Raw genomic sequence first — 15229 nt, 5'->3', positions numbered from 1 at the left:
TCTGTGTGGTGTAACAACCCTAAAGGTGTCCAGGCTTCCATGATAACATCAGTGATAAACAATAGAGATTAAATGAGGTGATTGTGCCACTTTTCTCTTCTCCAGTGAGACCTCACCTGGAATACTGCATCCAGCTCTGGAGCCCTCAACACAGGAGGGACATGGACCTGATGGAGCAGGTCCAGAGGAGGGACACAAAAATGATCAGGGAGTTGGAGCAGCTCTGCTACGAGGACAGGATGAGGGAGCTGGGGGTGTTCAGCCTGGAGAAGAGAAGGCTCCAAGGACACCTAGTAGCAGCCTGTCAGTACCTGAAGGGGGCTACAAGAAGGCTGAAGAGAAACTGCAGTGGCCTGCAGGGACAGGACAAGGGGCAATGGCTTCAAACTAGAGCAGAGCAGATTTAGATTGGATGTTAGGAGCAAGTTCTTTACCATGAGAGTGGTGGAATACTGGAACAGGTTGCCCAGGGAGGTGGTGGAGGCCCCATCCCTGGAGATATTCAAGGTGAGGCTGGACAGGGCTCTGGGCAACCTGATCTAGTTGGGGATGTCCCTGCTGACTGCAGAGGGGGTCCAAACTGGATGACCTTTGGAGGTCCTTTCCAACCCAGACCATTCTGTGATTCTGTGTGAAGTTTTCCTAGTGCCCTGTGCTTCCTAGCAATATAGACTCTTGCACTGGGATCAGACAATGCTATCAATAATGCAGAAGCATTGTAGCTGACTGGTTACCTGGTAGTTACTAAGGTAATGACATATACAAGTTATTACACTCACCTGAAACAGATTCTAAGTGGCTAAGTCTTCCCTACCTTTTGGGTGCAAAACCTGAACTCAGATCACCCCCACAACTGCACCTCTCAAAATACTGCTGTTAGCATACAGGGAAGTTTGAGTCTGGATTCATCTTGAAACACTGTGGCATAGGCTGGGTTCACCACAGGACGTTGATGTCTGTTCTGCATTTGCATACATTGCCAAGGTGTGCAACTCCTTTTCATTTAAAACCTTTTCAAGTTCTTTGAGAGGGTACCCAAAGCATGCTAATGATGGCTGCTTCTAAATCTTTGTTATGTAAATGCACACAACAGAGCTGCAGATTCCACCTCCCAGGTTCACTGTGCAAAGTTGTTTTTTTTTTTTCCTCAGCACTCTGCCTGTATCAGTTTTCACTATGGTTGTATTTTTTACCTTTCTTAACCACCTCAATTAGTCCTAAAGACCTCTTCCTTTTTTTCTTTTTACTTAATACATAAATCTCTCTCTGCCAGTTCATTTAACAAGGAATAAGTTTTAAGAATCATGTTTTTGGTATTGGTACATACATTAGGCTTCCAACAAATACCAGCATAGTAAGTTACACTTCAGCAGCAGCCAAAGTGCCAGTGTAAGGTAACTGACAAAAAGAGTTCCCATCTGTGATCTGAGACCTTCTAGAGAGAATGTTTCAAACAGGACAGCCCCCAAATCCCACCTTTAAATGGATGAGGAGAAAACAGTCACCAGTCTCTGAAAAGTCACAGCTCAGCAGCCAAGAAAGAATTTATCAAGATTCAGAAGCCTCTAAAAGTGAAACTGTCAGTATGGCTCAGGTATAGAAGTGATCTGTTCAGTGGACTGATGACTACTTTGCAGATGAATACTCAGTGGACTGATGAACACTTTGCAATATGAGGAGAAACTACACCTGATTGCTCCTTAATTCCTACCTACTTCTTATATCCTGTGGCCCAAAATAACAAGATTGAGAGTTCATTCTAAAGTGCTTCCTGGCCTAGGAAGGCTGGAGGATTGAACTGCCAAACCAGTCCTACCTGTCGTGCAAAGGAATATTCAGGACAGTTTTGGAATTAAAATTAGGAAAAAAAGAATAATAATTTAAAAAAAAAAAGGCTTAAATTATCTGTGCAACCATATTAATTTCCTTATTATTTACTCAAAGAATCAGATGCTGAACCAAGCACTAACCAGATAGGTAACTCCTGGTTAGGACAGATTCTCTAGGAGGTGTGTGCCCTTTGAAAGCAGGACAAAGACCAGTTTGGGTCTATGTTCCTACACCATGCAATCCAGAGCTACAGTATGGGCTCTGTTCCTCATAAGGTGAAAATCAGAGAGGCTTTTATTTTCTCTTTACTGCCTCTAGCTTTTATTTTTCTCTTTCCTGCCACTACATCCTCAGCATCCCCTCATTGTTCCTGCAGGAATGTTTGATTACCCAAGACATCCCTAAAGTGACTGTGGACTTTATGCTGCAGACAAGCAGTTACACTGTTGTTCTGTTTACAACCCTTCAGTCAGTCATTTAGAATTTCTTTTCACTTAGCTCTCAGAAATGCAATCAGAACACTACAAAACTCAGTTCTTTTGGAAAACACCAACAATTTTTAATCCTGTCAAGGTGAGAGTATGACACATTTTCCATCAGAAATCGCAGCTGAGCAGTTGCTGGAAGCTCCAATGATCTCCGCAAGGGAATCTGCCAGTTAGCTCCCACAGATATTTTACTGCTCACATCCTCACCTAGACTAAAACCAGTTACTGTCAATTTTTTAAAGTAATGACCAGAAACTCAGACAGCCTTAATACTTGTGACTGGGACAAGAGCATCAAGAAAGTCCAAATGAAAATGGCTCATAATGCAACTCATTCACTGAAGCAGAGCATCCGAGTATGTATTAGTTTGCTGCTGAAACAAAGCCTTTCAGCAAAAACACTTCAGCTATTGCATATGCTTCCTCCTTCTCCCCGAGCTCTGAAGTTAGGAGTGCACCTAGTATTAACTGCACACAGAGACAGAAACCCTCTGGTTTCCAGAGGTACCTGGACAAGCTGGAGAGATGGCCCAGGTGAACCTCACGAGGTTCAACAAGAGCAAGTGCAGGGTTCTGCACCTGGGCCAGAACAATCCTCACTGTCAATACAGGCTGGGGAAGGAGGGGATAGAAAGCAGCCCTGAGGAAAAGGACTTGGGGGTGCTGCTGGATGAGAAGCTGGATATGAGCAGGTAGTGTGAGCTTGCAGCACAGGCCAATCACATCCTGGGCTGTGTGATAAAGATAGGAGACGTAATTTTGCTCCAGCTAATTAAGGGTATAGGCGAGCAAAAGGGAAGAATGTGAGGATCCCACCCCAAGGCAGGAGCCGAGGACATTTTCTGCCGGGTCAGGTACTGGTCAGTGTGTCTGGGACACTTGAGTTCAGAAGTTCAAGCGTTCCCTGAGCCCTGAAGAGACCACCACCAGACATGCAGTGGTGGAACTCCTGTTGTGGGGCAGAAGTTCTTTGTTCTTGGAACCAATCAGGATGTTGTGTGGGAAGAGTTCTGTTCTAAAAGCCCCCAGTGTGGGGAGGAAAGGTGTGCATGTGGGAAGGCATGGACCCAGCGCTGTAAATAAACCTTCTGTAACAGACTTTGTCCCTCAACACATTGTTAGGAGGGAGTTTGTTTCTCACAGGCTGCATCCAAAGATGTGTTGCCAGCACATCCAGAGAGGTGATTCTGCCACTTTGCTCTGCTCCAGTGAGACCTCACCTTGAATACTGCATCCAGCTCTGGAGCCCTTAACACAGGAAGGACATGGATCGAATGGAACGGGTCAAGAGAGTATGCCAGATAGATGAACACCCTCTCAAGGTTTGAGTTCTGCTTTGGAAGTGGGTCCAGAGGAGAGCCATGAAAATGATCAGGGAGTTGGAGCAGCTCTGCTACGAGGACAGGCTGAGGGAGCTGGGGGTGTTCAGCCTGGAGAAGAGAAGGCTCCAGGGACACCTAATAGCAGCCTGCCAGGACCTGAAGGGGGCTACAAGAAGGCTGGAGAGAGTCTGTTTACAAAGGCCTGCAGGTACAAGACAAGAGCCAATGGCTTCCAACTAGAGCAGAGCAGATTTAGATTGGATGTTAGGAAGAAGTTCTTTACTGTGAGGGTGGTGGAACACTGGAACAGGTTGCCCAGGGAGGTGGTTGAGGCTCCTTCCCTGGAGATATTCAAGGTGAGGCTGGACAGGGCCCTTGGGCAACCTGATCTAGTTGGGGATGTCCCTGCTGACTGCAGGGAGGTTGGACTGGATGAGCTTTGGAGGTCCCTTCCATCCTGGACCATTCTATGATTCTATGGTTTCAACTTGGAAGTGTGAGTACTGCACCATATAAAAGGATCAGATCAGTCAATCTGCATGCCCCCTCCGCAGCAGAACTGCACAAATGTTGCTGTTCTGGTGGTGCCACTTCTGATGGGGAACCTCCACAAAGATGCATATTGACAATAGATCAATCGACGGCAGAAGAAAGCAAAAGAGAGTTCACTGCCCATCAAATGACTGCTTTTCCAATAAATTCCCTCTTCTGTATTAGGGCACAAACCCAACTACTTAATGATTAAAAATACATTAATTAAAAAAACCCCAAACCCACAAACCAAACAACCCCCCCCCACACACACACAGAGTCACCCTCTCAACTCCAGACTATGATTTTTAAAGTGGCCACTCATGGTAGCAACATCTGCCCTAGTGTATCATATTTTGACATGAAGTTTGAAAATTAACATATCCCTTTTTCTTATCACGGAACTCAGAGTGATACCTTTAGTTCTGAGCACTGCCAAAGAACAGACAGCACAGTCATAAATAAGCAGCTATATTGAGGTCTCTCATGACTGTCCTGCTTTTGCTGGGATAAAATCCCAGGCCAGCCATGGCCATTAGCAGTTCTGAGTCGGCCAGGACAGCTGATTTGAGTTGTCACAAAGGGACATGCCCGACCATGAGCATCACACTCAGTGTAAAGGGGGGAGTTTGCTGAGGAGAAGGAGCCTCCTGTCAGAGAATCCCACAAGAGCTTCTTGCTTGGACTCCCCCTGACCCTGCTCCTCTTCTGCTCTTGAGGACTTCCTCCCTGCTTAGTGTGACTGGTGTACCTTTGGTGGGCTGACTATAACTTTATCCTGACACTAGCATCAGTTTAGCTGTTTCATTAAATCCCTTTTCATTTCATCCATTGTGTCTTCTCTCCTTTTCCCACTCCCCCTTCTCTGCTGGGGAGGTAACTGACAATCACTGGTTGATACAGCAACTGCTGCAGTTTAGCCCCAGACATGGGTCAAACACACACAATTACCATTATCTGTAACTTCGTGGTTCTTACAGGCACCTGGCCTCAAAACCATCACAAGAATTTAAAGCCAAATTCAAGCAGAACAGGAATTCATTTAGAAAGATGGGATTAGAAATTGATTAAAAAAAAGGACAAACTAGCAAACAAAACACCCCCACTACTTTTCACAAGCAATTGTTTACAACTTAATCCCTTTTATAGCATTATCTGACTTTAATAACAGCCAGCATTATCTTTACAATCCCTCTGATGAAAAACTGCTTCTCATTGCTGTCTTTTTCCTTTATTAGATTTCAGATTGCAATGTGGTTTACTTTAAACAAAGAAACAAGGGGGAAAACAAACAAACAAACAAATTCGTTCCTATAGTGGTCTGAAATACCAGAAGGCCTTCATACAAATCCAGACTTTGTGGAATTGAAGAACATAGGACTGCAGTCACAATTTGTTAATGGTTTGGGGTTTTTAATTTTGTTTTTTGGTAAGCCATGCCAGGCATGAACAGAACAGCTAAAAGAAAATAGCCTCAGGAGAAAATGCAACTCCATAGATACAGTAATATAAATTTGTCAACCCCCAAGTATCTTCCAAACTGAAGTTATAGCTCAATAAGGAAGACATATTCCATCTACAAGTTATCTGTAAATATTTTACTGCCAGTCTCTTGCCACACTTTCAACTCTGAATCAACATTTACATTCACTTTTCAGCAATCTGCTTCCACATATCAGTGAAGGATCCTAAAATAGACTTCCCACCACAGTTTGGATTGGAATCTTGTAAGGGCAAACTAAGCAGAGTACGTCAGATCCAGATGCAATCAGACAAGAGAGAAAATCTTTCTGGCTACCTACAGTCCCTTATGTGACAGCAACAAGGTAATTGTTTCAAATGTGTAGCAAGCTTGCATTTGTTAAATGAATGCTTCCTTGTAGCTATCTCAGAAGCAACAATAATCTGCTCAAATTGCAGAGGCAGAAATTTCTCATAAATTGTGAATTCCTGGGTGCATTAACATCAGCTGAAATATTTTTCTACTCTGCCCTGGTGAGGCCACATCTGGAATACTGTGTCCAGTTTTCAGCCCCTCTGTTCAAGAAGAACCCCAGGGAATTGCTTGAAAGAGTCCAGCACAGAGCCACAAAAATGCTGAAGGCAGTGGAACATCTTCCTTAGGAGGAGAGCCTGAGGGAGCTGAGGGCTCTGGAGCTTGGAGAGGAGGAGCCTGAGAGGTGACCTCATTGCTGTTGCTAAAGATGTGCAGGGGGAGTGCCCAGAGGCTGGAGCCAGGCTCTGCTGGGTGATGCCCAATGCCAGCACAAGGGGCAGTGGTGGAAGTTGAGGCATAGGAAGTTCCATGGAAACACGAGGAGAAGTTTTTTTCCCCTGTGAGGGTGACAGAAGACTGGAACAGGCTGCCCAGGGGGGATTGTGGAGTCTCCCTCTCTGGAGATATTCAAGACCTGCCTGGATGTCTTGCTGTGTGATCTGCTCTAGGTGCTCCTGCTCTGGCAGGGGGGTTGGACTGGATGAGCTCTCAAGGTCCTTTCCAATCCCTAACAGTCTGTGATTCTGAGATTTAAAAAATATTTGTGACCATAAAAAAATGAAATATGAAAATGCTAACAACTCATTTGCAAACATCTCATTCACACATTTACATTAATTTCTTAATCAGTTTATGACCTGATTCTTCATCCTCTCTGAAGACTTCACTGAAGAGAACTTGAATTTACTTATCATTGCCTTCAAGCTTGTACAAGTTGTTTTAAGCCACCCTTCCTTGCTCCATTAAGTTTTTCATGAACATGGTCTAACAGATCTCTTAGGCACTATTGCCTACCACATAATTCAACTGGAGCATATTAACTGGACTCATCTCAATAAATCTGTTTGTTTTAGGACTGTGCACTGGAAATTCAGGCTGAAACTGCTGGCCAGTGGCAGTACTTAATCAACTCCTCTGGTTCTCATCGGTCTTGGGTTCCTGCCAAGAGCTGCCTTTCTGTGGACAGTCTGATTTGGCTTAGGCTGGAAGAGAACTTAGAGACCATCCAATCCAACCTCCCTGCCATGGGCAGGGACACCTCTCACCGAGCTCAGCTTACTCAAGGCCACATCCAACCTGGCCTTCAACGTCTCCAGGCAGGGGGCAGCCACAGTCTCTCTGGACAATCCATTCCAGAGTCTTGCCACCCTCCTAGTGAAGGATTTCTTCCCAAGATCCAGTCTAAACCTATTCTCCTTCCATTTCAATCCATTTCCCCTTTTCCTGTCAGTGGGCAAGAAAAAGTCCCTCTGCAGCCTTCCTGTAGGATCCCTTCAGGTATTGGAAGGCAGCTCTAAGGTTCCCCTGGAGTCTTCTCTTCTCCAGGCTGAACAATCTCCAGTGAAAGAGAGGATTTCACTACCTTACATAGCCAGTCAGTTTGGCCTGTATTTTAAGGACAATTAGAAGCCTTCTATGCAATACACAGTCACACACATGAGACAGTGAGGCAGAGGTAAATGAAGCACCATGTGAATCGTTTAATGTCACAAAAGTACTTTTTGCTGATATTACATTTAGCACAGGACTGTGGGCTCTTCAACAGTCGTGGGCACCTTGCTGCCTCTGAGTGTTACCTTTCCAGGTGGGCTGGATGTCATTTCTTATGGGAGCCATTTGGCTGGAAGCAGTCCCTCTGGGTGAATCTTACATTGCTCAGGAACACACACAGTGATTTGAGACAGAGCCACACAGGGGCTGGGCTCTTTTTGAAGGCTGGTCTTACATACTCCTACATTAGTCCCTGCTTCAAATACAGGAAAAATCCATTCAAAGAGAAGCAAAATACAAATGACTCTGTTTGTGAAGTTCATTCTTTTTGCTTCCCATTTGCAGTTGTTGTTACCTTTGTCTGCACAACTGTCTCCATATGCATACATATAAAGCAACTGGCTGAGTGGCTGGGCCCAAAGAGTGGTGGGGAATGGAGTTAAATCCAGTTAGTGGCCAGTCAGAGCCTGGGGTTCTCCAGGACTCAGTGCTGTGACCAGTTCTTTTTAGTCTCTTTATCAAGGATCTGGATGAAGGGATTGAGTGCACCCTCAGTATGTTTGCAGATGACACCAGGCTGGGTAGATGTGCTGATCTGCATGAGGGTAGGAAGGCTCTACAGAGGGCCATGGAAGGACTAGATTGATGGGCCAAGCCCAAGTGTATGAAGTTCAGCAAGGCTAAGTACTGTGTCCTTCACCTGGGTCACAACAACCCCATGCAAGGCTACAGGCTTGGGGAAGAGTGGCTGGAAAGCTGCCTAGAAGAAACGGACCTAGGGGTGCTAGTCAGCAGCTGGCTCAACACCAGCCAGCAGTGTGGCCAAGGGGCCAAGGTGGCCAGCAGCATCCTGGCCTGTACCAGGAACAATGTGGCCAACAGGAGCCCCTGCTGGTGCCCCTGAATTCATCATTGGTGAGACCACACTTTGGGCACTGTGCTCAGCTCTGGGTCCCTCGTCATAAGGCAGACATTGAGGTGCTGGAGGGAGTCCAGAGAAAGGGCAACAAAGCTGGTGAAGGTTCTAGAGAACAAGCCCTGTGAGGAGCAGAAATGGGATTGTTTCGTCTGGAGAAAGGGAGGCTGAGGGGAAACCTTGCTCTCTAAACTGCCTGAAAGGAGGCTGTAGCAAGGTGGGTGTTGGTCTGTTCTCCAAATAGCAAATGACAGGATGAAAGGAAACAGCCTCAAGTTGTGCAGGGGAAGTTTAGGTTGGACATAAGGAAAAATTTCTTGGCTGCAAGGGCTGTCAAGCATGGGAAGAGGCTGCCCAGAGCGGTGCTTGAATCATCACCCCTGGAGGTTTCAAAGGCCACGTAGACATGATGCTTAAGCATGGTTTAGCACCAGACTTGGTAGTGTTAGGTTAATGCTTGAACTCAATGAAAGGCAATTTCCAGCCTAAACAACTCTATGATTCTGTATGCATGCATATGGGAAGTGTGTCCAGAACATGTAAGTGACAGTTGAAAAATGCACACAGTGTTTGTGCATCCTATTAACTGACTAGCACAGCACCATTTGCTTTGGAAGAGACCTTCAGCTTTTCATCTTCCTACTCAAAGCCAGGTGTCAGCAGTGAATTCTGACTTAACCACTCCAAAATTAAAAATTCACTAGAGAACAAAGCAGAGACCATCAGATGAATATCTAGATCAGAATATGACACTGCAGTAAATGTTTGCATAAAGCTTAACTGAATGCCTAGGGATTAACATTCCAACTTTAATTTAGAGTCAGAGCCTAATGCTAAAGCACACATTCCCTGTTACCTTTTCAACTCATATTTCCACTAGAGCTCATTTATTTCTAAAATAAAATAAAAAAAAAATCCTCCTGCACTTTCATTAAAAAAGCAAAGCAAAGCAAACCAAACCAAACCAATGTTATTGCTGAAAAGAAATATATACCAAGGAACAATGTGTGAAATTTGCATTTTTTTCTCCTTATTGCAAACGTGCTTAGAAAGTGCAGACCTGCAACATTTGCTTGGTCACATTAAATAAATACTTCTACACCTCTGCATACTGTTTTCTGTAATGGCCTCTCAAATAGCCCAGCAAGAAAAACTCATTTCCCTATTTTTAAGGGGTGAACATGAAGCTTGTATAAAACACTATGAATGTGATTACCACTGCAGGTTTGGATATGACTACATTACAGGTCTGACCAAAAGTCACTGGAAATCTTTCACAGACCAAAGTATTTTCTCCTTGCATAAAATCTCACGTACAACATGGAGATGCATCTAGATGTATCTATCTATCTCCATGCATCCATAACTCTATCTCTATCTATCTAGACATAGATATAGATAGATATAGATACAGATATAGATTAGATACAGATACAGATGATATAGATGATATAGATAGATATAGATATAGATTAGATATAGAATCATAGAATTATAGAACTGTCAGGGCTGGAAGGGACCTCAAGGTTCATCCAATTTCAACCCCCCTGCCATGGGCAGGGACACCTCACACTACAGCAGGTTGCTCACAGCCACATCCAGCCTGGCTGCACCAAACTTCCAGGGATGAGGCTTCCACCAGCTCCCTGGGCAACCTCTTCCAGTCTCGCACCACCCTCATGGGGAAGAACTTCTTCCTAAAGATCTAGATGAAGGTTAGATAGATATAGTTATAGGTATAGATATAGATTATATATAGATTAGAGATAGAGATCTAGATTTGATATAGATATAGATGATATAGATACATATATAGATATAGATAAGTTGTCCACATGAAGTCAGACACTCACAGACCTCAAGCTGTATGAGAACATTTTAAAAAGCTTCTTTCCTTGGGTTCATTTTTATTTTAGCTGTTACAACTAACATGATCATTAGACTAATCTGAGGGTTCAATAAGGAAAACAAGGGTTACAGTTGAAAAATACAGATCTACAAAAAAAAAAAAAAAAAAAACCAAACAAATCACATGATTCCATGCCAAGAAAAGGTGAGTGGCTGACAAGGAAGAAAAGGAATGTTTACTAGAAGCTGAAAAATCTGTGTGAAAGCCATTACTGTCAGATCAATACTTGATGGCCCTTGTGAAACAGTCCTAACTGGTAAATGCTCACAGTACAGCAAAATAGTGCTGGAGATGAAGTAGGGAGAAGAAACTGTCATCCTGGATAGAAAAATAAAAAAATTAGTTAGGTCCAAGCTCCCCTCTTGTGCCCAAGGGCTGAAGAAAACTATTACTTGAGAAAGATTTTGCTGTTGAGGTCTATGTTAATTTGTATCACCTTCAGAAAAAGACTTCTTTTGTACAGAGCCTTGATTCAGCTTCATTTCAAAACCAAATGAATGCATCAATAAAACACATCTCATACAAGAAAGGGACATGATTCTGGATCCATCTAACCTGGATTTTTATTTCACAGGCAATGTGACAAGCTCTCAGAATTTAACTTCAAACCACCTGTCTTAATCTCTCAGCTCCTTATGAAGCTCTTTGCTGCCTATTCTTTTCCCTTAAAAAGAAATTGTTTGTTTGTTTGTTTTCAGAACAGGTAGCTCTGAGTGTCTCACCAGCTGAGCCTTACAAATAAAAATTAAAAAATTGACCTTAGCAGGCAAACTAAAATGACAAAATTGGTTTTGATTCTCCTATCTAAACCCCTGTCTGATTGATGTGTTCATCTTTTCATCTTTGTTTTCACCACCTGAGCTTCTGTGTTGATACTTTAAAAGACGACTCTTTGTGGCACAGATGGTCAGTTGTGTGCTGCTAGATTGGGCTTTGCTAACTGCTTCTTGCCTCTGTTTTCACTTAGCTGTACACATACAAGTTAACTTGACATATGCTCATCTGAGCACTGCAGCATTTCACCTTTGGCCTCTCCAGACAGAGATCAGTGATGAGTTGTGTCCATACTGGGACCAATGCTTGGCGAGATCTTCAGCAACGACACCCACAGGGGTAGAGAGCACCCTCAGCAAGTTTGCAGACAACACCCAGCTGAGTGGTGCAGTTGGCATACCTGAAGGATGGGCTTGAGAAGTGGACCCATGTGAACTGCATGATGTTCAACAAGGTCACATGCTAGGTCCTGCATATGGGTTGGGTGTTGGTGCAACCTATGGTATCGATACAGACTGGGGGATGATGGAGTTCAAAGAAGTCCAGAGAAGAATGGGTTGCTGGTGGATGAAAAGCTTGACATGCGTCAACAATGTATGCTTGCAGCACGGAAAGTCAACTATGTCCTGGGCTGCACTAAAAGAAGTGTGGTCAGCAGGTTGAGGGAGCTGATTCTCCTCCTCTCTTCTGCTCTTGTGAGTACCTAGAATACTGTGTCCAGCTCTGGAGTCCTTAGCACAAGAAAGACATGGACCTGTCCATGAACAGGTCCAGAGGAAATGTGCCCAGCCCTGGAGTTCTCAGCACAAAACATGAACCTGTCCATGAGCAGGTCCAGAGGAAAGCCACGAAAATGCTCAGTGTTGGAGCACCTCTCCTGTGAAAAAAGGCTGAGACAGCCTGAAGAGAAGGTTCTGGGGAGAGCTTATTGCAGCCTTTTGATACTTAAAGGAGGCTTAAAAGAAAGATGGGAACAAACTTTGTACCAAGGCCTGCTGTGATAGGACAAAGGGTAACGTTTTGAAATTAAGAGAGGGGAGATTCAGATTATATTCTGATCTAAGGCAGATGCTGTCATGGTAGGGCCATGACATGGCCCAGTACAAACCCAGACAGGCCTTAAGATGTCTAGACGAGGTCCTTTTCTCTCCCCTCCTTCCTGCAGAGACACAGGGCAATGTGGGAAAAAGAAAAAAGAAGACAGGACTCCTGCCTGGCTGGCAAACAAGTTGTTTACCTGGGGTGAGATCAGGTAAGCTGACCACTGCTCCCCCAGAGACAAGGTCCTTGCTTCTACCTTTTATGGCTATAGCCTGGCAGAGGCCTTTCCATGGGGCAGGTACACATTGGCTTCAGTGCTCCATTGGACAAATCGATCACTGGCCAGATGTATATATATATATAGGCTGACTTGGTAGTTGCCTTTGCCTTGCTTCAAACCTTGCTTCACACCTTGCTTTGCCTTGCTTAAGCCTTACATTGCTTCAAGCCTACCTGGACCCGTCTCGTCGAAGCTGTCTCGAGTTGCCCTGCCCTACCTCAAGTGCCTGGTCCAGAGCCTGGGATAAAGCCAGGATCCATACCCAGCAAGCCGGAGCAGCCCCAAGCCTAGAAGCCAGATCCCCCTGGCCTGCTTCCCCTTGCCACCAGCCTGGTGCCGTGCCTCAGTTTCCCCAGAGCCAAGCCAGCTCCCGTCATGCAGAGTCGTTCACTGCCTGCCGTCCGCTGCAGCCAGAGCAGCCTGGGCCCAGGCGCTGACCTCTCCTTGCCGGCAATCTGCCCTGCCAGCGCCCGACGAGAGCGCCCCAGAGCTGACACAGCAGCAGCAGCAGCATCCCCCCTGGGGGTAGATCCAGCTGTGAGTAATTCATTCATTGCCCTTTGGGTGTGAGGGTCCTTACCGAGTCTCCCCCTGCTGTAACTGAGCACTGTCTGCCCTTGGGAACCTTCTCTTTCTAAGCTGTTACTTCCTAATTTGCATTGAATTGTTTGTATCTTGCCCTTAGACTGCATATTCCCATTGTAAATAGATATTTCAACCATACAAGGATCCTATTGAACAAGTTTGGCAATTTTCATATGAAGGAAGGGTCACTAATATTTTTATTACTACCCGTTTGCCATAGTGTTTATTATTATTGTAAGGGTAATTAATAATACCCTTTACAACAGACGTGTTTTATGATGAGGGTGGTGAAACACTGGCACAGGTTGCCCAGAAAGGTGGTCAAAGCCCCATCCCTGGAAGCATTCGAGGTAAGGTTCTCATCTAGTTGAAGATGACCCTGCACATGGCAAGGGTAGTTGGTCTAGAAGATATTTCAAGGTCCCTTCTAACCTAAACTATTCTGTGATTCTGTCGTTCTACATAATGCAGAGCTACCCATCATCTTTTTACAGAAGCCTTTTAGCAGAGCATTTGAAGAGTGTCTGAACTGCTGAAGGAGTTTATTGGAAAGAAAAACCACAACACAGTCTTACACATGGCCACCTGTGTGGTGCTATTGCTACCAGAGTGTTTCTGTTGCTCCTTGGCTTTATACTCTCTTCAGTGGTGAGGGCTGGCACTTCTTCCAAAAACCCTCTGTCCCATTTATAGAATCACAGAATTGTTAGGGTTGGAAGGGACCTCAAGGATCAGCCAGTTCCAACCCCTCTGCCATGGGCAGGGACATCTCACACTAGAGCACATTGCTCACAGCCACATCCAGCCTGGTATGAGGCTTCCACCACCTCCCTGGTCAACCTGTTCCAGTAACCTGTTCCAGTCTCTCACTACCTTCATGGGGAAGAACTTCTTCCTAACATCCAATCTGAATCTCCCCACTTCTAGTTTTGCTCCATTCCCCCCAGTCCATTCCCCTCCTGACACCCTAAAAGGTCCCTCCCCAGCTTTCTTGTAGCTCCCTTCAGATCCTGGAAGGCCATAAGAAGGTCTCCTCAGAGCCTTCTCTTCTCCAGACTGAACAACTCCAACTCTCTCAGTCTATCTGCACAGCAGAGCAGCTTCAGCCCCCTGCTCATCCTCATGGCCCTTCTCTGGACACTTTCCGGCACCTCCAGATCTTTCCTGTAACAGAGGCTCCAGAACTGGACACAGAGCTCCATGTGGGGTCTCAGCAGAGTGGAGCAGAGGGGGAGAATCCCCTCCCTGGCCCTGCTGGCCACACTTCTCTTGCTGCAGCCCAGGCTCTGGTTAGTTCTCTGGGCTGCAAGTGCACATTGCTGGCTCATGTTGAGCTTCGCATCCACCAGCACCCCTAAGTCCTTTTCTTCAGGGCTGCTCAAGCAGATGCAGGACCTTGCACTAGTCCTGTTCCTTCCTCAAAATTCATGTAGAGCTAATCAAATACCTTTTTTTTCAACCTCTTACACCAAAATACTTTCAAAACAAGTGAATACCTTGTAACTACACTCAAACATTTTAAATGCAGCTCAGTCCCTTTCTTTTGCTCCTCAGTCAGCTCATCCAGTCCAACCCTTGACCCAGCACTGCAGGTTCAATACCAAACCATGTCCCTAAGCACCAGCTCTACATTGCTTAAACACCTCCAGGGATGGGGACTCCACCACTGCCCTGGGCAGACGATTCCAATGTCTGAGATCCCACTCTGGGAACAAATATTTCCTAGTATGTAGCCTGAGCCTCCCCTGGTGCACCTTGAAACCATTTTCTCTGCTCCTGTCCATTGCCACCAAGGAGCAGAGGCTGCCCCCTCCTCGCTCCAACCTCCCTTCAAGGAGCTGTAGAGAGCAATGAGGTCTCTCCTCAGCCTCCTCTTCTCCAGCCTGAACACCCCCAGCTCCCTCAGCTGCTCCTGGTGACAGCAGTATCTCACAGTTTTGGCAGCTGGAGATGCATTCAAGCTGTCCTCTGACTGAAATTTCCCAACTTGCCAAATCACACACACAGTTATAGATAACACCAACCAGATGAGATTAGATATGAAAAACAAAGAGAGGAACCTTTGGC

General features: G+C 45.3%; 1 protein-coding gene across 2 annotated transcripts in view; it reads right to left on the bottom strand.

Annotated features, from left to right (window-relative positions):
• The window catches only part of CCSER1 (coiled-coil serine rich protein 1), an 816857-nt gene that overhangs the window by 215640 nt on the left and 585988 nt on the right, over positions 1 to 15229 (bottom strand). The window contains exon 10 of one of the 2 annotated variants that reach the window (XM_054382973.1): positions 13640 to 13646. The exons of the other annotated variant lie outside the window; for it this stretch is intronic. Coding sequence (XP_054238948.1) covers positions 13640 to 13646 — 7 coding nt within the window. The remainder of the gene's footprint in view (positions 1 to 13639; positions 13647 to 15229) is intronic. 2 annotated transcript variants of the gene reach the window in all.

This window comes from Indicator indicator, chromosome 8 (genome assembly GCF_027791375.1).
Source record: "Indicator indicator isolate 239-I01 chromosome 8, UM_Iind_1.1, whole genome shotgun sequence".
Classification (NCBI taxonomy): Eukaryota; Metazoa; Chordata; class Aves; order Piciformes; family Indicatoridae; genus Indicator; species Indicator indicator.
The sequence above is the reverse complement of the archived record's forward strand: the minus strand, read 5'-3'. Positions and strand labels throughout refer to the sequence as shown.